A 21,188-nucleotide genomic window follows, 5' to 3' on the forward strand; every position below is an offset into this window, starting at 1 on the left:
GTGGTGAGTATATTTTTTAAATCATTGACTTTAAAACCATTTTATTCATCTTAATTTCTGCAGCTGAAGTATTAATTTTTGATTGTATTATGCAGTAAGCTTCCTCAGAACTAGTTGACCAGAACAATACTTAAACAAATGAATACCCATTTTGGCATTTTTTTGGTTTTGGGGTACATAATCACAAACGGACTTTCAAGACCCGTCAAATATTTAACTACAGTACACTTAGGACTGAGCAAATATTTTTTGTAGGGCGCAAGAATATTTTGAGGCTGAGTTGGTAAGGCCCTGCGGCAGATTAATGTTTTGTGTATTGGGGCGAGGCGTGCAAATTTTAAAGATGACGTCAGAAAACGTGATGTCATAGAACAAATATTTTCAATAAACTTGCATGTGCAACTGCAATCGAGTTAAACATGTTCAAAGATATGGCGACAAAGCGAACTATTCGCCCATTTGCATTTCTTAAGGGCCATTGACCCCACAGCCGTATCTTACAGAAATCGTGTAAAATCTGTCACAAACAACATCAGAAGCAGCTTTGTTTAAAATGGTTTTATTTCATAGGCCTTACAGTTGCATATTTTAACTGTAAAAAAACTAACTTTTGCCTAAAGTAAAGACAAGGATAAAACTAAATGCTTTAAATTTTACAATAATTATTTCCATTTGCCTGCGATGCACTGGTTAACATAGGCTGCGCTAAGCAGAGAGTTCAAATTTTGTTTGGTCCATTTAAAAATCGGTATTAAATAAGGCAAAGTTACTTTTTACACTGCATAGGGGTTCTGAAAGAATATATTACAGCTCACAATTATTCATGTGTTTAATGTAAAACAGAACAATAGGGACGCCCCAAAGTGTAGCATGGACAAGAAAACTAATCACATAAAAGCATCTATCATAGAGAGCAAATTGTTATATGTGCAAGTTTACAAAAATTGCTAAATAAAAACGCTTACTTTTAGCCCAGAGGCGTATCCAGGGTATTTGGCGCCCGGGGTAAAATTATAAAATTGGCGACCCTATATTTTCTATTAACTTAAGATAATATACCTTAGGCTACCTTATAGGAAAAACAATTCAAATTTTAATGAAACATTGTATTTTAAGAAGAAGCAGCCTCATTTTGGCGCCACTGTGACCTGTACCCCCGAGAATTATAAATCCTGTTGCTGCAAAATCAATTTAATTCGTATAACTTGTAGCAATTATAACGATTTAAAAATGTTATTTCTAACATTATAGAAGCGATCCGAATACACGATAAAACAGAGCCGACAATGATGAAACTAAAAGCGTATATTTGAGATCGTGATTACTAGGGCATTTAAGTTTTGACCTTAACGATATATGTTACCCTAAAAAGTTAAACGGAAATATTTTAAAGTAAAAACACATTTTGACAAAAATGTTTATGTATGGAAAATAGCCTAAATCTATTTAGGCTAAGCAACGCATTATTGTGTTAGGGTCCATATTGGCATCCATGCGCAAACAGTTAACGTTGTTAGCAGCTGTCTTTGTGGTTTCCTACTGATGACTGTGACACTTGAAACTTACCCACTCAAATAAGTGGGTCTTTCGAAAATTTGCAAACGTCATTTTACAACATTTTAGGTAAATCTTAGTTCTCTTGTCATTTCTATCATGGAAAATTTGTAAGTTAACAACTTACTTGAACAACAGAGTTAAAAATAAAGGGGAAAAAATTAACACGGTTCTAGACTATTTTAAAACGGGAATTACAATCGAACATCAAAAATCGGCCAAGTCACCGAAAAAAATGCTTACTACAGAGCTGAACCTCATGCGAGAAACTTTTAGCTAGTTAGCAGCAAAAAACAACACATACGCGGCCACCAATATGCAGCACTTCGTAACGATTTTGACTTTTACATTGATTTTGACAAATTTGATCTAACATGGAAATGTTTACTCAAATAACCACCCGATCCAATACATCTGATTTGTTAAGTTATCAAGTTGTTTATAAAAAACTAGGTTTCAGTTATTTTGCTATTTTGTCTCCCAAAAAAGGCGCGATGTGCAAGACGCCGTTGGGTTAAATCTTTTCAGCAGACAATGTTGCTTTTTTTCATTTAACATAGAGATTCCGCTGTTGTTGTATCCGCTTCGAAATCCGACAAAATGCGAAAGATTTCCTTTTCTCGTTCCTTTCGATTTTGAACCAAGTCAGCCAATCGTTCTTCGAACGACTTTTCCCGTCGCAACTCTTCGCAGATAAAAAGTTGAAAATAAAACAATTGTAGTTATTTTCGAATAGACATCGTAAATGGTAAACAACAGTTTATTTGGCTTTAATACAAAGCTATCAGGCACGTTTTAGCTGAAGAAAATTCTGCTATCCTCTTAACACCAAGAAAGGCTCTTTAAGCGGAGCTGGGTAGCGCTTATTGTCCTAAGACGAGTAAAGCAAAGCCAAGAAAATAAAATATACTACTGGCCCAGAAACATAAAATTGTTCACATCTGTATTTTACTTATGATACTAATTACGACGCTTACCCGGAGGGGCAGGTGCAATAAAGTTGGTGTCAGCCGTGAGAGATACTGGATCTTCAAACAACCGCGCTGAGCCTTCGTAGAAATGGAAGGTATTTTTGTCTGTCTGAAGCAGGGCGGCTAAGCTTTTCACGTTTGTTAAAAATGGGCCACAAAAACTGTTTATTGTTTAAAAAGATATTAAACAGGGCATACCCAAACAACACAATGAATAATAATCATTGCATTCGGTTTTATTTTTTCTAGAAATTAATTATTATTATTTTGTACGAGCACTCGGCCAGGCATGCTTATTGTCGAACATTTTCTGTGCTATAGTGCGCCATTTATATTCGTGCAATTCCCTCCCCCTGGCCCAAAGGAATGCTAGTTTTCCTTTATAAAAGCACTTGACTTGTGGGCATAAGTTATTCTTAACTGTTATTTACAACTGGATACATCGAAGTTTCGATATTTAGGATAGCCACCTACCGACGGTGTTGTCTCCTATCCTGTTGACCAAGGTCAGTTCTTTCACCACCAAGGTCAAGCGAGCGACCTCCAACATAAAGCGACGATGCAGAAAGGTCACGTGGTCGATCACGTGAGCGTGCTTAACCGTTACATCGTCCGTGGCCCTAAAGTATTTTAAATTATATTCGAGGGTGCAAAATACGTTAAAAAATCAAATTTTGCACCCATAACCATTAACATATATGATACGAAGGGTTAATACATATTATGGAAGTTAAATTTATTTCGAAACCACGGTATGAACGTGCAAAATTTAAGTTTGTAGTTTACAGGGTACAGCGAAATGGTGATAAGTCAACAAGTCAGCTGACCCCTAGCTGCGGTTCAATTTGTGTATAGCAAGTTTACAAAAAAGGCGAAACAAAATAAATTACAGAAAAAAGTGAACCTGAATACACGACGAACACAAATATAAAAACAAAATACATGCCATTAAACTAATTTATTTTTACAATTTTATTGTATTTAACATATAAGTGTTTCGCCAAAACTAGTCTTTTAAAATAATTTATTTTACTACCTTTGTATATAGAACTACTAAAAACTAAAGGACATGTGAAAATCTAGTGACAAACATTTTTCTTATTTTTTTTTTGTTTTTTTAAAGTTAAAATGACATTTCCCGTTATCAACAAAATGATATAAACATCAATGTAGCCCGGCACTTTATAGTTTTACTCGTTAGGCGATTGCGGGGTTGCAACTTAATCAATTTGATTTTTCCTCAGCGAATTTGTTAATCAAATACACTTTATGATAGCGATATTTTAGATTTTCGTGGGTTATTTATCTTTGTCTTATATTCATCAGTTGTACTTCTGAGCTAAAGATACCTCTCTTCAGACTTACTTGAATACATTTAATGAACTAGCCAAAATTAGTATGGCAAGACGACTGAAAACGTTTAGTATAATGTAAACTGCGATGCTTTTCAACCGGTGTATTGGACACCCCAGGAATCAGGATGTACCAGAATTGTTTAGGGATGTACCACATTGAGATATACTGGGGTGTACAAGATGCCGCCTTACAATAAGCCTATTAAACCGTACTTAGCTTGTAAGATACTATATTATATTCGTGACATCATAACCGAATGTTTCTCTTGATAATCGTTATAGTGGAGTACGAACTAGTTCTTTATGACGGTTAATAGTACTTTTTGCAGTACAACAGGATGTATGCTTCTAGTTCAGTGCGTTGCGTGGACTGGGGTGTCGTATAAGTTCTTCAGTAGGCTAAACGTAAAAGGGTGTGCTGTTCCAAAAGGTTGACAAGCACTAGCTTAGTTAACGACAAAAAACATAGTATACACTAATCGGTAGGAATGAAAATTTTAAACAAGTAAGAAGAAACACTGCGAAAAAATATTAGTTGTGTTATGTATAGAAGCTAATTAATGTATATCCGAAGCCAGTGGTGACGCATAAATGAAGTAATTACTTAATATTTCACATTACGAATGTGAGATGTGTGAAAAACTTCAACATAAAACAATATTTTTTTAATGTAATCTAGTTTTATATACATTTTGGAAACCTTGCTAATAACAGGTGTTTCGTATAACAGAGTTTAATATTGCATAGGGTTTGTTTTGATTTTATGTTAATGTGTACATTCCCTCGTGGTAAGAGTTTAATAACAATAATTTAATGACTAACTAGGATTTATACGGTAACAGTGTAATAATATTTTCTCAATATTTTTGACCTAACCACGCTGTTTTTTCTTCCTGAATTAGTGAAGGCGCGAACTTAATGTGAGAATGTAAGTTATCTAGTGGAACCATTTAATTTAATAATGTTTCAGGTAATTTGTTGTTGGAAATAAGCGTTATTTCTAAAATTTTTAATTTGGTAAGGTCTGTTCTTCAAAACTTTTTGGTAAGGTCTGTTCTTCAAAATAGGCTTTAATTTGGTTAGATAAGCCCTACTCAAATGGCTTAAACTAAAACTCAACAGCTATGTCGGTGGTTATCTTTGCTACTTAATAGGTTTCTAAATAATTCTGTTGTGGCAATTAATGAGGTTAAATGACATTTTAAAGAGGTTAAATGACACATTCTTAGAATTCTGGATATGCCATGTTAGAATTGTAAAGATCAGTTAAGTAGTGATAAAATATGTGATGCAACTTGTATGTATTTAATTAGAATATTGTGTGATACATTTGTGTAATATAAAGGGCAACTCAGAAACCAAGTGTAATAAAACATGCCCTTGAGCAGAGCGATACACACCAAATGTGTAAAGTTTAAGTACCATGAAACACTCACATGCGCTTGATGAGAAATTCAAGAGTGGTTTCGATCCCAGTGTGATTCACTTCGATTCGGTCGCGCACTTTGCTAAGCTACGAACATAAAAGAGAAGTGATAAAGTTTAGCTAGTTTGTTTAATCTATACCGATATTTATGCAGATAATTTAAAGGCAAATCGTTTAATCGAAAATAATGTTACACTGTTTGACTGAGATGTTCGACTTTACCCAATTTCCGTAGGTTAACGAGTATAGTTAGAATTAATTATTGATTTAAGAGTTTAAATAAGAGTAATATGTTTTAGAAACGCTTGATACAAACGGGTGAGGCTTTTTCCCAAATTCTGCTCGTAAAACAGTTTACTCTATAAATGTTACATTTTTGTTGTTTTCTAATTTTAAAATTGCTCAGGACTTGTGTGTGTGTGTTTAAAAACGATTGTACAAACGGATGAGGCTTTTTTCTCAAATTCTGCTTGTAAAACAGTTTGCTTTGTAATGTTACATTTTGGTTGTTACCTTATTTTTAAATTCCTCAGGGTCAGTCGAGTTTGCCAGTTTTAATAATTAAAAAAAATATTTTGATACGAAAGTGAAGAATATTAGGTCGTCTCCTTTGCGACAGTTCAGTCGAATATCATCGACGCACCTTCGAAAAGTCGCCAAGGTTCAGCGAGCTCGAGTGAAGCGCCTTCTTCGTTTTCTCAAGTATCGACAAGGCGAGGGTTTTCACGCGACGCTTGTACTCCAGCAGGATGCTTTCCCCTTGCTCGTCGGGTCGGAGAAGGCAGTCGACAGGGAAGGTTAGGCGGCGAACGCCGAGAACCATTTTTGAAATTTCGTCGCACTTCGACGATAGGTCACTCATCTTTAATGTAAGTGTTGCACTCGATTATCACTGCCAGTTATCCTTTTGTAAAGGACACAGCCATTGGAAAACTTTGTGCAATTTACTAAATTAGGGCTTGTAAAGAGTCTGGTCCTTAAGATAGAACTTCTGTCAGGGGTAACATGCATCTATTACTGCACAGAAAGATTCTATTTTAATGGTTCAGAGTTCATATTGTCGCAAAACATGTATAATGTAGTAAAGTTACATGTATAATGTAGTAAAGTTGTTTATTAAAAGGTAAATTGGGCAATCCAGTTCACACATATGAATATATTAAAGAACACACAATGTAACAGCAAATTTGCGCTGCCAAAGTAAACGACATGAGCTACAATTATACCTTAGTTTAGATTAGGCAACATAAAGCCTAATTTGAAGGGTGTATTTTAACTCACCTTTGAAGAGCATTTGATTGCATAGATTTGCAGCCAAGATTTATCCAAGTCGTTTGGGTTGCGAGTTTCTGATATCTTTCTTTTCTGCTCCCTTAATAACTAAAACAATGGCACTTTTTTAAATGTACAGTAAACATCTGCATTATGTTTTCACATATGACTTTCATCAGGGCTGTGTTTTTATCAGTGGCGTTCGGTTGCCGCATCACGTATCATTCTCCTTTTTTTACTATTGTGGTTGGCGTTACACGCAGTTTGTCGTACTCCGTGTATGTTTCGGGTGTAATTTAAGTTATTTATTGATTTTTATTTAATATTCATTTCTATATAACAATTAATGATGCCATTTACCTGACGAACTAGATATTTTATATTGTAAGTTTACCACTTGCTGGCTGATTGCTTATTAAAGACTTAGAACTTTTATCGTCGACATAACGTGTTTTGTTGAAGGGCAAGATTCTGTTGTGGAAAAAAATACTAAGCTCAAGCAACTGCATAAATAAATGTAAACTCACCCGCCGATTTTCTCCAATCTTAGGCGAGAGAATCTTTGATTGTTCTAGGATGCGATTTAGTACTTTAACCATTGTTTGTCTGCTGTTTCCCTCTCCGGAAATTTGTCGCTTCCTGGATTTAACAGCGTTTTACAACTTATTTTGAAGCTGTGCCCGTGATAATTGCATGAGAAACTGAACAGGCGTATATATTACACAAACATAAAGAAAAACAGACTAATATCGCTTTTAACAGTTCATAAGTGTGTGGCTTCGAATGTCAAATTTTTGGATTGTATAGTCTGGCAGTGTTTAACCGAAAACTCGCTATGTTTTTATGTTTTTTTATGACGTTATGGTCGTTTCAAATTTAACAAAAAGCAAAAACCAAAGCAGGTATCCACAAAAAACAAAACAGATCAGATTTTTTTACCTCCTTGAGTTGTCAAGCCTCGTAATCATGACAATGTCACGGATAAGGATCACGTAGGTCTCGCATCGCCTCTCGAGGATGCTGAGCACATCCTGGCTCTTGGAGGGTATCAGTTTGGGTTGGCGATCATCGCTATCTTCCGTTGTGCCTCGAACCTCCGCGTTTGTCGGGGACGAAAGGGCGAGAAACTTTCTCACGCAGATCGTGAATGGCCAGAGCGCCCTGCGAAAGTGTTTCGAACGGTTTGGGGTATGGTAAGGTGAAGGCGACATTTTTACTCGCAACTTTTAACGGCCGAACACTTGAGCATTGCGATAAATGCTGTATAATTCTTTGTGGCCGCCCAATATTATGAACAAATTTCAAAGACATTCGAAGACTTTTCAAGATTTTAAAGATCTAATATTGGATTGCTTGACGATTTTTGAAAATAATTGAAAAACATAACAATAAAAAATCCGTGGTCAACACAATTACAATAAAATCTTTGAATTGTTTTTAACGGCACTTTCAAAACACGTAACTTGAGATGGGCATAAAATTATTTTAACTTTTGATGACTAATTGCTAAAATTGCCCAATAGTCATTTTTTTTAAATGACAGAAGGTCATAAATTGCTTAAGTCAACCGCATTCTTGATCATTTACATACCAGCCAAAGATCATTTACATACCAGCCCCAGCATTTGGCAAAACACAGTTTTAAATGCAAAATTAAAAAAAAATATGGCAATTTTTTTTAAATATCTTGTAAAAAGCAAACAAATCACGTGATTTGGTAAAATAGCTAAAGTTGTTTGTCAAAAATACTAATACAACCATTTGTTAAACAGTGATTGTAGTAACTCACGCCAAGTCAGATACTTGGTCAATCAATACAACACACGGTTAGGTAAACAGTTCGGCAAAAATCTCCGTGAATAGTAGAACATTGAGTTATATAATTGTTGTAGGACATTTTACAACAGATGGGTACCGCTGCTGTTTACCGGAGACAGCAGCCGACAACCAGGTTGAAGGTGTTCGACCACGACGCACAAAGGGAGCGCATGGTGTTTGCGTCATTCGCTGCGCCCCGCCTCTCGCACATAACGCTGAACGTTTCGTTGTGCGATTTGAGCCAGTCAATAGTTGCGTCGGCCAAGTGCGTCATTGAGACATCCTCGATCTACCAATTTAAACATTCTTTGAACTTCAGTGATTTGAAAACAAAACAGGGGTTAATAACAATTTACAAACTGCATTACAACTTTGTATTTCAATTAACAAAACGCAATAAAAAAAACAAAAAATAAATAGAAAAATAAATAAATCAATAATTCAACTACCAACTAAAACAAGTTTCAATTCACAAATTGCAAATACAATATAAATAGATTAAACCAATATACAGAAGATTTTGTATTTAAATTAACAAATCGCAGTATAAATATATAAGTTTTCAATTAACAAAAGCACAATGAATAGGTAAATTAAAAAAAAATAACTGGGTGGTATCCAATCCAATTAGCGGCCAGCAACATAAAAAAACTCGTAAACATACTTCAACAAATTCTTTGCAGAAGTAAGGCGTTTTATCGACTTCCTTCACCCGGAATTCACAGGATCTCAAACTCTCACCAGATTCTTCGACAAGCTCGTTGAGAAACTCTGTGGCTTGACGAACCTTTACAGTTTAGAACAAATTTTAATACTAGCTATCCAATTTTTTGTTAATCAACTCTTCCTACCTGAAGAAAGCTTGTGTTGTCATTTTCACCGGCATGCAAACAGTCATTAAGGTATCGCTCTACGAAGGGATGTAACTCCTGCCGAAAAGCCACGTAATCAAGCGATGCGTCGTGTTTAGAAGCCAAATCGTCAAGATTTATTGATGATCTAATTAAATGTAAACTATTCAATATGTAACGTCGGCCTGCTGCAAAAAGTCGATACTCTATATTAGTGGTGTGCGATTTTTGTTTATTATGCTAAATTTGTTAGTGTGCAACACACTTTAGACTCTAAAGTTTAGAGAAATGTGTAACCCGAAATACCGCCTTATTGCAATAGCACTAATGGCCACCATTTAAACCAGGGGTGACGAACACGCGGCCCGCAAAAGAATTTTTTTGTGGCCCGCGAAGCATTCGGGTGAGGACAAGGCAGTCTTAAAGTTTCTTTGACCCGCTTCTACTCTTTGCGATGCGATATGCTGATAGACGAATTAAATAATCAGCGGTTCTTAACCGGGGGGCGCGCCACCCTGACCAAGCAATTCTTCAGGGGGCGCGAGCTTTACTTGATTATTTAATTTTCTTCCGTGATTTTAATGGTATCGTTTAGGTTAGGCACCACTCCTACAGATGCACAAACTCTGTTTTTTCCCAACTTTACCTTTAAAAATGCCCAAAATTGTCGAGCTACGCGCGTAATTTCAACTATCTACTTTTTTACTTTGTAAGTACAAATTCTCTTTGAGTGCCATTGCATGTTTTCTGTCTATGTGTTATACATATATCAACGAAGAAATAACGGCTCTATTTAATTTCAGTTTTGCTAACTAATAAATAAATGATAAAAGTTCCCTTTCGAACTCTTTTTGTTTCATATTTTATATAGGATAACAGGCTAGCAACAGGGGGACTCTTTTTTGCGCAAATCTATAAAGTTCTTTGTAATATTGCCGTTGTATTGTGTGTCGTCACATCTTTTAAAAAACGAGAACGTAATGTTTAATTTTTGCGCTTGACTTTTTGCGCACCACATCACAGCCTTACAACTTGTGGAGTCAAACTCCTCACAACACGTTTTTAAAAATCAGCTCGATGAAAATCAATGTGTCGAGCATAGTAATTTGTTGTGTGCCCAATGCTAAAAGCCTCCTAAATTGCAATTTAGCCAATTCAAGGAAATCAAAACCCAATTTTTTCGCGCTTCGCGCGACCAGCAATACGCTTAACTATTTTTATATTGTCTCAGTGATATTAATCAAAAAATGCCGAATTGCTTTTCGTAGGGGCATAGAAAAATTACAAAATGGGGGAGCGGCTAAAAAAGGTTAAGAACCACTGGCGTGTATCATGCAGGGATCGTAGAAACGGTTGTGTAAATCCATACAGTAACCATCAATTCAGGATTCAACTGTTTATTCATTGTTGTGTCATAAAATATACTAATACTAATGAAATTTACCACCATGAGCCTGTTGCTGCTTCAGTAGTCAGTACATTGCAGTACCAACTAATTGAGCGTAAGCTTAGCTTGCCATTGAACATTTTTTTATGATTTTAACAGGTTTTATAGCATGAGTTAAAAGCTGTGTGGCCCGCTTACTCAGCGGTAACTGACAAAGTGACCCGCGACAGCAAATAGGTTCGTCACCCCTGATTTAAACCGATTGGAAATGTTTTACATACAATTAATTTTTGAAAACATTACTTAAGCTTTCGTCTAAAATGCGTGTTTACTTTTTTTTGCAGATCACAATAAAAACTAGGTTGACTACGTACTGTCAATCAATGAAATACCTGATTCCAGAGAAACTGATTTTTACCTATGAATAAAATTTACTTAAACACAAATAAAATATTAGCATTGACAATATTACCCTGATGTGCCAAGAAGATCGTCCTGGTGCTTGTCACTGTTTTTCGCTTCGTTTCCTGAATTTTTGCTGGCTCTGTTAAAATCGAATGCTCCAGCGGAAATCTTGGGACCAAAGCCAAGCACGGAAAGCTTTTGGTTGAGAACATGCATTTCCTTTATCATACCTGAAACATTTTAACAGCTGTAAAGTTTTGTAGAATTTCGGGTACTCGGCTGTCTACTATCATTACATAATCGTCTCAACAATATAAACAAAAAGGCGATGTTACCCAAACGTGGTCGTTCCGAATATTGACTGTATAATAACGTTCTATATAGTGGGTGGGCGCTAGATCAGCAAAGACCGGCAATCAGTGGTATAGAGTTTTTAGAGTTTAAATGGTGGAACATTTGTTTCCTTAAACTGGGTTTCTCAGCAGAGCCCTCGCCCCCGCTTCGGGAAAACGGATTATGGTCTCTTGGGGACAACAAGCAGAGATATTCACCAGGTATAGGTCTGTTGTGACAAATGGAAACTCTTAATTATAGACCAGGAATTCACAAACCGCGAGTTGCTACCTTGCTTGGGATTTCGCGACCAGATTCAGGGGTGCCAGTATAGACCGATGTATCTTTATAAATTGCAGTTTTTCTTTCGATGTTCGAAAATTAAAAACTAGTAAAACGCTCTGTCAAACTGAGTTGGACATTATTTTAAGAATGCGTGCAAAATAGCAGCCAACTCAACATTTTTCTTATCGTTGTTTAATATGAAGGGTCGAAAACGTTCTAGGCAAATAATTTATGGGTCTTGGACTGAAAAGTTTGTAAAGCTGTGTCATAAGCTACTTTGCGACGTTTCGTGACGCTTGTTTCCGTAACATTTTATAAAATTCACCATGTTCTTAAAAATCCGTTACCTTATTATAATGTAAATTGACTGTGATTAGTTTACTGATAGTTCAATTCATTGAATTTCATTGTAGTTATTCTTCGACATTCATTTATTTCTCTTTTACAAAAGCAGATAGAAACCCTTTAAAAACTATCTATATAATTTGTTGACACAATGAGTGCAGTTGTTAACAGCCTTCAGAAAGGGAGAACAAAGCATAAAAGGCCAAGAACAACTTCGTTATACTAATTTGTTCAAGCATTAACCAACTAATCAGAGGCGCTTTGCGGCGGATCGTAGCTTAATCTTGCAAAGCATCCCAGCTTTACCCACCAGCAACGACATCCCGATCGGAGAAGTCGCGCAGTCCCTTTCGTTGTTCGCTGGTCAACTCCGGGTGGTTGGCTTTTGAGTGAAGGGCGACGATCACGTTCGACACTTGCGACTTGAGGGCCGACGCCGCTGCCAGGAAGCCTTCTTGCAGATGCAGGCGCGACATGTCGTCCATCAGCTGATTGCCGCTGGCAACGCTCACGTTGATCAGCTGAAAGTGTCGATTGGGCGATTAGCGGTCAATCGTTAAAGCCTTTGATTTTAAGTCAACTTTTGACCTTCCGTTGGATCGAGCTTATCTGGTTAAAGCTGCTCTCAGAGAGACATAAAAGCTTGACTCGATTTTTTTAACATACGCAAACGATGTGCGTTTATATACACGCAAAATAAATATAATTTCGCCGTGGCTTTCGTGCTCCCTTTATTACCATTCATCTAAATTTTGAAGGTAGTTATAAAACCTTATGTTTTATTGTTGTTTTTTTAAGTTATAAAGTTTGAACAGATTTTTTTGTTAATGTTTTTTCTGAAATACGAATATTGGAGTTTTTCCATTTTTGTATGCAAATCAGTACAGTATTTCGGTTTTGCGTCTATTCTAAAAAACACCTTTTTGCAACAAACCACAGTATGGATGCTCGAGATACGGTTTCAATACGAAACTTTAAATATAAATAAAATTTACCTCGTGGAGTTGCCTGACATGGGCAAGCACACCATTTCTAAACAATGGCTCAGCATGACTCGACACATCCTCTCCCACCAGGATGGCAAGCAACTTTGCGCGGCCAGTCGCGTATGTAAGGTATTTGGAAAGTCGGAGTTCGTCTAAGTTTACAAGTTCTTTCTGACATTGCTCGAAATCGCTGCAAATGTTAAATAGTATATATAGCAGCAGAATGGTCTGGCAATTCTAGCATTAAGGCCAGACACTTTATAAAGATGTAAAGTATATATACCAGGTTGGAAAGTGTGGGTTGTCTGCTCAGCCGCGGCCATAGCATTTCGTGAAAATCGCCGTAAAATGCGCTCAACGGCAAAAAGTCTCTCAAACGCGCAAAATTTTAGTCGTGCTAACGATTTGTATAGCACCTTCAGTCGTGCAAATTATTCAAATAACGTTATTACATCAATTTTAAGCTGAAAAACAATCTAGAATAAAACTAGTATACTTACTTGACGATATCAGCTTCAATCTGGTTTAGAATTCGGTCTCTTCCAACACAAAATGAACCGAGCAATATTAAAGTTTGGATTCCGGATTTCCACTCAACTCCTATTTCACTTAAAGTTTTTCCATCTTCAGTTATGAAAGAATCATCAACATCAGGTCCACTGTGTGAGTTTAAATCTTCAAGCTGATCGTACAAATTCTCCAAGGTTAAAATACAAGAATGTAGCTCCTTAAGGGTGGAGGAATTTTCGCAGCACATTCCAGCAACGTGGGCACACTCGATTTGATTGGAAGTAATCTTTTTAAAGGTTTGCTGTGATTTTACCAACTGACGGGTGCTGCCATACCCTTTCGCCTTCGTCTTTTGATAGTCCAACAGTATTTCGTTGAATGGTTCACTTGTGACTGTGTATACGTCTGATATTAAAGCTGCAAGCAATTCTTGGGTGGACAGATGGAGCGACTTTACTTTGGAGCGAACTGAGCGGCAAACTGAGGCGAACTCGGAATTATCATCCGCACTGGACAATACATCGGGTGGCGCCTCTCGATTTGGCAAAAGTTTGGTCACTGAACAGACAGCGTTTATCAGTTTCTGGCATTCCTGAAGGACACTGTTTGATTTCCGCGATAAATCAGATGAGCTGAAAAAATATCATATACTCTTTAATTGTTAGATGTCGCGCTTTAGGTGGCACAATATAGTCAAGTATACATAAGTTTTTTGAATATACTGCGTTGTGTTTTAGTACATTTTCCAAAAAACCTAAGGACAATGTAGATTAGGAAAAATGTCGACTAAATGTAATCTAATCTATACGCTTAGTAATCTGGAGTCCGACATTAAACAGATTTTCATGGTTTTGGGCCATGATAGTAAGCACCATCATGTAATTAGCGCAAACTACATATTTGTACTGTGTTTTGGGGGAAATTGCCAACAAACAAGTCAAAACGATTTTTTTTAGTTTATTTTTCCATATTGCCCTGTTTCCTATAAAATATTAATGATGTCGACAAAGTTCGTTGTATGACGATATGACTCCGCCTGAGCTAAAAAGTTAACATAAAATATTTATAGCAGTTCTATCATAATGCATACGTTTCATTTGCAAAAACAATAGCTCTCATGATGTGCTGAATAAGGGCCTGAACGGCTGTTTCCAATTGCAGTTTGTTGAAACTGTGTCGATACTTCAGGCTCACCATCTCATCAATGCACCGAACTTGGTGGGTTATTACGCCAACTCCACTACCACCAAATTGTTCACTACCATCAGGTCCTGCTTTGAGCACACCCAGTATGTCAGATAATGTTTTATCCACCTATAGGAAAACAAAATTAATCTCAACATCAAAATTATTTTGCAGAATTTTCAGAGCATTAATTCTTAACCTTTTTTGCATTAAATCCTGCTTTTGTAATTGTTTCGGCGCATTTTACGGCGCCATGGATATTTATTAATATTATATAAAATATACGTCGGTAATGCAGATTACACATAAGTAAGATAAGTTAAACGGCTAACGAGCAACTCAAAGTTATAAGTGAGGTTCAACTATTGGAGTGCACAGCAAACAGCGGATTTAAGATTTTTTTGGAGATAATGTAGAAAAGTTGACGTCCGAAATTTACTATTTTACGACTTACTACCTTTGCTCTTCACAAGCGAAGCCGTGCGCAAATATGCAACTAGGATGGAGTGCTAATTTCGTGAATTCAAGATCATTATTGACTCTTAAGCTGTAAGTTTGTGCGAAACGCAATGATTCAACAGGGCGTTTTTTTCTTGTTCCGAATGACGTTAACCGTAATACAATGGCAATATTGCAAAAACTTATTATTGATTGCGCAAACGGCAAAAAATTCTGGGTCTCCCCGGCACTATCTGTTGTCACATTGGAAGGTGTAAAATTACTTTAGGGACACGTTTATAAGGATGATACTTTGGGAAAACGTTTATATTGCTCTATTAGAAAAAATTCAGAAAATAAACCACGGTATTCACGAAGACCTTAAGATAAATCGATAGCCTCAAACAGGATAAAACTTTACTAGCAAAAGAAGATTCCGATTAAAGCTAACACATCGGTTCCCTATCAACCCCTGATGCGCCCTTGTACCTAGCGTACTTCTCTCCATCAAGTGTACCACATTGTTTGACTAAACATAGACCAAATTTGTCGTAAAAAAGTATCTCAAAACAATAAATATCTGTCAAAAAAAGACTTGAAATTAAAAACTTGCAAATCGCAAAATTTGCTTTCTGTGATTCAAGTATACATATGTATAGCATAGGTTCATCTTAAAGCAGACTCTACACCAAGCGAATATCATATTACTATTAAAATCACAATACAAAAAGCTTTGTAGTAGAGCTCGCGCCCCTAAGAATTGGTTGGCGCCACGCGGTAAGAACCACTGTTTTAGAGTATTTTAAAACTGACCCTGGAGTCCAGATGTTAAAATATAAAATTAGATTGGTGTTATTTTACAGTTAACCTGTATCTTGGTGTTACAATCATCTTGTTAAAAATATAGTTACATGTGTATGATTATACAATTTTCATAGGTAACAAGCGCAATTCCATCGTTAAAACATGTCAAGGGGCAAAATAACTGACTTTGACTTGAATTATTTGGTCAACTTGCTTTGGTTATTTTCAGAAAAATCAAGTCAAGCATAAACATTTAAAACACTGACCTACGGATATAATTTGTCATTCAAACACTGATATTAATATATACAATTATACAAACATCAAGCAGTCTACCTGTTGTGCAGCAAACGCTTTGCTTGAAATAGCTTCCTCGTTATGAGGATATTTAATTGACATGTTGTATGCTGTGGCCAACATTGGCATAGAATGCTTTAGTGCTTCAAGGGACCTTATGAGAGAATCTTTGTGCTTTGTTGACACAAGCTGACTACTCCGCTCATTGACAGATTGGTAGAGATGTTGGACGAAGGCAGCAAGTTCTTTATATCTTTCTAAAAAAACATTAAATATAACTTGAATGTTGTTGTTTTAAACAAGAAGAGGAATACATATTATTAGCTATTTTTTAAGTTCTCCAACATCGAAGCATACATGTCTATAATATACTAATACCCATGACAATAATAGTTTTTACTATATTCTCAAGGAAAACTGAACATGCAAATTAAATAGAAATAGGTTTCATTATTTTGTATAAAATTACTTATCAAATCTTCTGTGCTGTTTGAGGTGGTAAGCTTAGCCAAACTGTCCTTTGTGTTCAAACAGAGATGAACCATCTTTTGCACAGAAGCGCTATCAATGCACAACAACAATACAACCAGACCCTGTTTTGAAATTGTTTTTATGGTTAAATGCAAAGAACATATATTAATCCATATTTAGTCAGCAGTTATTGAAATACAATTGCCTAGGCAACGAACTGAGAAGGTTTAACCTAAGTCAACACTTACCTGTAAAACCTTTTGAACACATGAATTTAAATCAGTTGGTAAATATGAATCCTTAGAGTTGGTTTTGGTTGCTTGAATCTATTTAAAATATAAATTTAAATAGTAGAATTTCAAGGTTTAAATTTTTACCATACCTGGCAGCAAAGTACAAGATTTCCTCCAGCCAGAATCAAACTCTGGACTGCATTATCAACTTCTGCTGCCACGCCAACTTCATTTGAAAACTCTTTTTGTACTACATTTTTGGTTGCCTAAAATTAGTTTAACAAATAACCTTGTAAAATTTAAAATTTAACAAATCACCATGCCAAATTTATGATAACATTAAACATAGTCTTTAATAAATGAATAACCTTAGTGAATTCTTCAAGTGAGCTTAGGGTTTTCTCAGCACAAGAAACAAGTTTTCCAGAAGTGGTAATGCCAATAGTCACATGATTGTTGTTGAATGAAGAAATGATTAACTGTGTCACCTAATTTGAAAATGATTAATAAAATCGGAAGTAAACCATAGATTACACACAGTACACTTATTGATAGAACACCCAGTATCCTCACAATGGACAACAATTCTACCAACTATACAAAATTCCACCAAAAGTAAGTAGGGGAAAACCGGGACCTGTGATCAGGCCGGACCGATGAGCCACCCCCAATAACTTTAATATTTTAACACTTTAGCGCCTTAAACTTAGTTAGCTCTTTCGAGCATGTTATAATGGCTTCCTAACAACGAAATCAGCGGGATTGATTGTATGTTGTAAAATTTAGGTGGAAAAATGCATTTTGTCAGGTTGACACTAAATTTTTTGGTGTTTACTATTTTTGTATTATGTTTTTCAAAGAGTTATTATTAAAATTATCTTTACTTAGTATACAAAGTAGGGTGGGTCAGTACTCTGTCAGATTAGCCAGTATTTTACAAACTTGAAAGTTTTTATAAACGTTTTTTTTGCTAATTTAGTCAACATTTTTACCGATGAGACAATAAAAACAGGGACCTTTGAGCCACTGGTCTCTTGGTAACTACGGCCAATGTAACACATATTATTAATATTTACAATTGAAATAACATAATACAAGATATCTGTTAAAAAAATATTGCAGAAATACTATGTGGCAGCTTTGTAGCAGGTTTTATGAGGCTTGCTGTCAAAGATGCTAATGATAAATTTTAATCAATAAGATTGTAAGCAGAAGCTCACTCTTTACACAAAGAACCCTGTCGATATATGTTAAAGACACTGCTAAAGGAATAACATCAAGTTGCTTTTAAAATGTTACAATGCAGGTACGAAAATGTAAAAAATACCACAATAAGGACTTATAAAGTTTATTATTAAAGTGGAATTTTTGTTTCCAAATGTCTAATTGCCAAGTTGGATTTCAAGAGCCTGATTTTTAGTTTGCTGTTTTAAGCCTAAAAATGCCCCTCTTCAGATGAAAAAGATGTGTTTAAAGGCTTTATTTATCTACTACTATGCCTGTTGGGACCACAAGTCTGATACAAAAAAGATTGCAGCAAAAATGTAAAGTTAAGGTTAATAACAGTTTCTTCAACTGCAAAAATTAATATTTATGTTGTTGTGTATAAGTATACAGATAATAAAAGTGTGCATTAGGTGATTTGTTAATGATAAAGATGGTGATTTTAAAGTATATTTTTAGGTAAGGACAATAAAAGCGGATTTGTTGAATCCTTAATGAAAGATATTCTGTGCCACTTTCTGAGTACCAATGCTGCTTCCAAATGAAAACTTGTATTGTAATTTGAAATGTTGTTTATCGTCCATTGAATATACCATTTTAAAGCAATGTGCTGTTTGACTTGGTTTTTGAAGAAGAATTAACGTTTAAATAGCGTGTCTCAAGGGTCCCTTCATCGTGGTTCAACGGACCTGACTATGAGGGTCCCAACGTTTTAGTTTCTCAATTAAAAGGTTTAAATGTAAACCATTTAAAACTTCAACACAATCAACCTAAAGCTCTAAAGCACCATTTGTCCAATTATTAGCCATATAGGGTTAGAAACGCAAAAGTTAAAGGCGAAAGTGGCTCACAGGTCCTGGTTTTCCCCTACATACAGAAATGCCTTTTATTAAAGAAAAAAGTTGACATAACTACAATTGACCATGGTGAAAAGTCAGCCACTACACTTAACATTTAAATTTACAAGATGTGATTTGACGAGTCCATAAGCCAAAAAAAGAGAAAATACTAAGACATATTTTAATTCAGTATTTTTTCAAACAACTCTAAATAAGTTTAGCAGACACTGCAGTTTGAAAGATCTACAAAATATTAAAACATTTGGCGCTGGTCTAGGATCCTACCACAGTGTTAAAACAGTTATTAAAGCAATGAACAATATTTGGGTTAAGGTGTCAGTTAGTGTTTGGGTGAGTCCAAGTATTATTGTTTAATAATATTGCATAAACTACCCAAATCCTAACGCTCACTCGTACCCAAACCAAATAATGTGCGTTGTGGTAAAATTCTAAACCACCATCAAATATTGTACTGTAAGGTGTTGTTGTTTATTGTCAAAAACTTGATGTGAACCATAACAAGCAGTGATGGAAAAACTGCTAAATAACACTTGGACCAATCAAAACATAATTAGGTATACAAAAAAACAAAATATAGTGTTGCCTTATTTATAAAATTATATTACACTAGTCAAAGTCGAAAGTCCCCAGTTAATTTTTTTTTGCAAAAAAAACTTTCCTAAATTCAAGTTTAGCGATGTTTTGCTTTATTTCCCTTTACACACTTATTTATCATTAAAAAAGAATGACAGTCAATTTAAATTGTATTATGGTCGAAAAACAAACAGTAAACTGCATAAGGAATAATAAAATTCATAATTGTATCAGTTCTTACCTTAGTTGAAATTGCGGTAACTACTTGTTGATGGGATTTTGTTGGCATACATATCCCACCGTAATATAGCGAATGTCCATGCCTCTTCATATTTAAAAAAATGTATTAACGCCAAAATCCCTGACGCGTCTAATGTTGTTGTTGGAGAAACGTACTCAAGCGTACATATTTTTTTTCTTTAGGGGTAAATGCAACGATATTAAACAATAAACATGTTTAAATATTTTTAAAACCAAGGTATAGTTGTAATAACGGATGGATTTCATATCATACCCGCAGAGCAAAATTGATTCTATTGATATCTCACTTTTGTTTCAGCGCTGTATGGCCTCGCAACTCCGTTTTAAAAAGAAAAATTATCATTTGTTCAACATCGACGAAGAGCATTTTTTCCTTTTTGAGGACAGGGCACACGAATCCTGCCATTGTTCAGTACTAACTTATAGATACTGGAAAATCGTTGCCGCACTTCAGAAAAATCTGATCGATTAAAAAGCTTATGGCCTGACCTAATCAAGTACCCCGCAACGCTGTGCCGCGGTGTCACACAAGGTTTTATTTCCTTTTTTTCAAGGTACATTTTAATAATTAGTAAAGTTTAGACCAGGGGTGGGCAATTATTTTTAACCGCGGGCCATAGAGAAACTTAAAATGTTGTGGCGGGCCGGGTCAAAAAGAGCATCTCAAATGCACGTAATATGACGTCATACTACGACGCTAAAAAATAAAAAAGCTATCGAACTTGTTACTACGTTAGGAGTTGAGCGCAAATGTGCAATTTACGTCGAATTTACGAGAAAGAAAAAAAATGTGACTATAGGCTATTTGTTTAAGCATTGATCACAGATAAAAAATGTAGGCCTACATGATTTTTTGTTGACTTTTGAGGCTTTAAGTTATTACTTGTAGTACAAGTGTTACTTGTAGTACAATTGCCATATTGCAAAGAAGGAATGAATCGGGAGAAACACACAACATGGCATTAACTAAATTAGGCTGACAAACGTGAATCTGTATGTTTCAGAGTTAAGAAAACGGCATCTATTTCGTACATATTTCAAAGTCGGAAAATACATTCAAAAGCAGCGCAAAATAATATTAGGCCTATATGTTAAACTTTTGCTTGAGTGCTATGTGCAGAGTACGCTTTTGGTCTGTGCAGATGCCAAATAATTCGTGAAAGTTACGTAAAAGTAGGCCCACCATTTGTCCTCTTTTAGAAGAATTTGTCCTCTTTTTTTAAGAAAACTAAATGGTCCTCCGAGAACGCCAAAAAATGCCCAAATTTCCTCTTTTTTTCGCATTTCGAGTTAGTTGCTTATACTTTTACCAAGACTTTTAGGCGAGACCTTAAGTATTTATTT

General features: G+C 35.6%; 1 protein-coding gene across 1 annotated transcript; it reads right to left on the reverse strand.

The window, feature by feature from the left end:
- Window positions 1–632: 632 nt before the first annotated feature.
- Window positions 633–19,896, reverse strand: LOC146169213 (uncharacterized). Its single transcript, XM_083386321.1, has 22 exons — window positions 19,825–19,896; window positions 17,295–17,414; window positions 17,076–17,192; window positions 16,942–17,019; window positions 16,692–16,815; window positions 16,262–16,479; window positions 14,589–14,812; window positions 13,489–14,130; window positions 12,998–13,178; window positions 12,313–12,523; window positions 11,107–11,269; window positions 9,248–9,410; window positions 9,061–9,183; window positions 8,507–8,685; window positions 7,518–7,739; window positions 7,106–7,217; window positions 6,588–6,686; window positions 5,950–6,168; window positions 5,317–5,393; window positions 3,000–3,145; window positions 2,532–2,603; window positions 633–2,239 (listed from the first exon to the last, which is right to left on the reverse strand). Exons 1-22 carry the CDS (start codon window positions 19,870–19,872, stop codon window positions 2,106–2,108), a joined length of 3,672 nt encoding a protein of 1,223 aa, XP_083242447.1. The 5' UTR covers window positions 19,873–19,896; the 3' UTR covers window positions 633–2,105.
- Window positions 19,897–21,188: the final 1,292 nt, after the last annotated feature.

Source organism: Ascidiella aspersa, chromosome 1 (assembly GCF_963924565.1).
Source record: "Ascidiella aspersa chromosome 1, kaAscAspe10.2, whole genome shotgun sequence".
NCBI lineage: Eukaryota > Metazoa > Chordata > Ascidiacea > Phlebobranchia > Ascidiidae > Ascidiella > Ascidiella aspersa.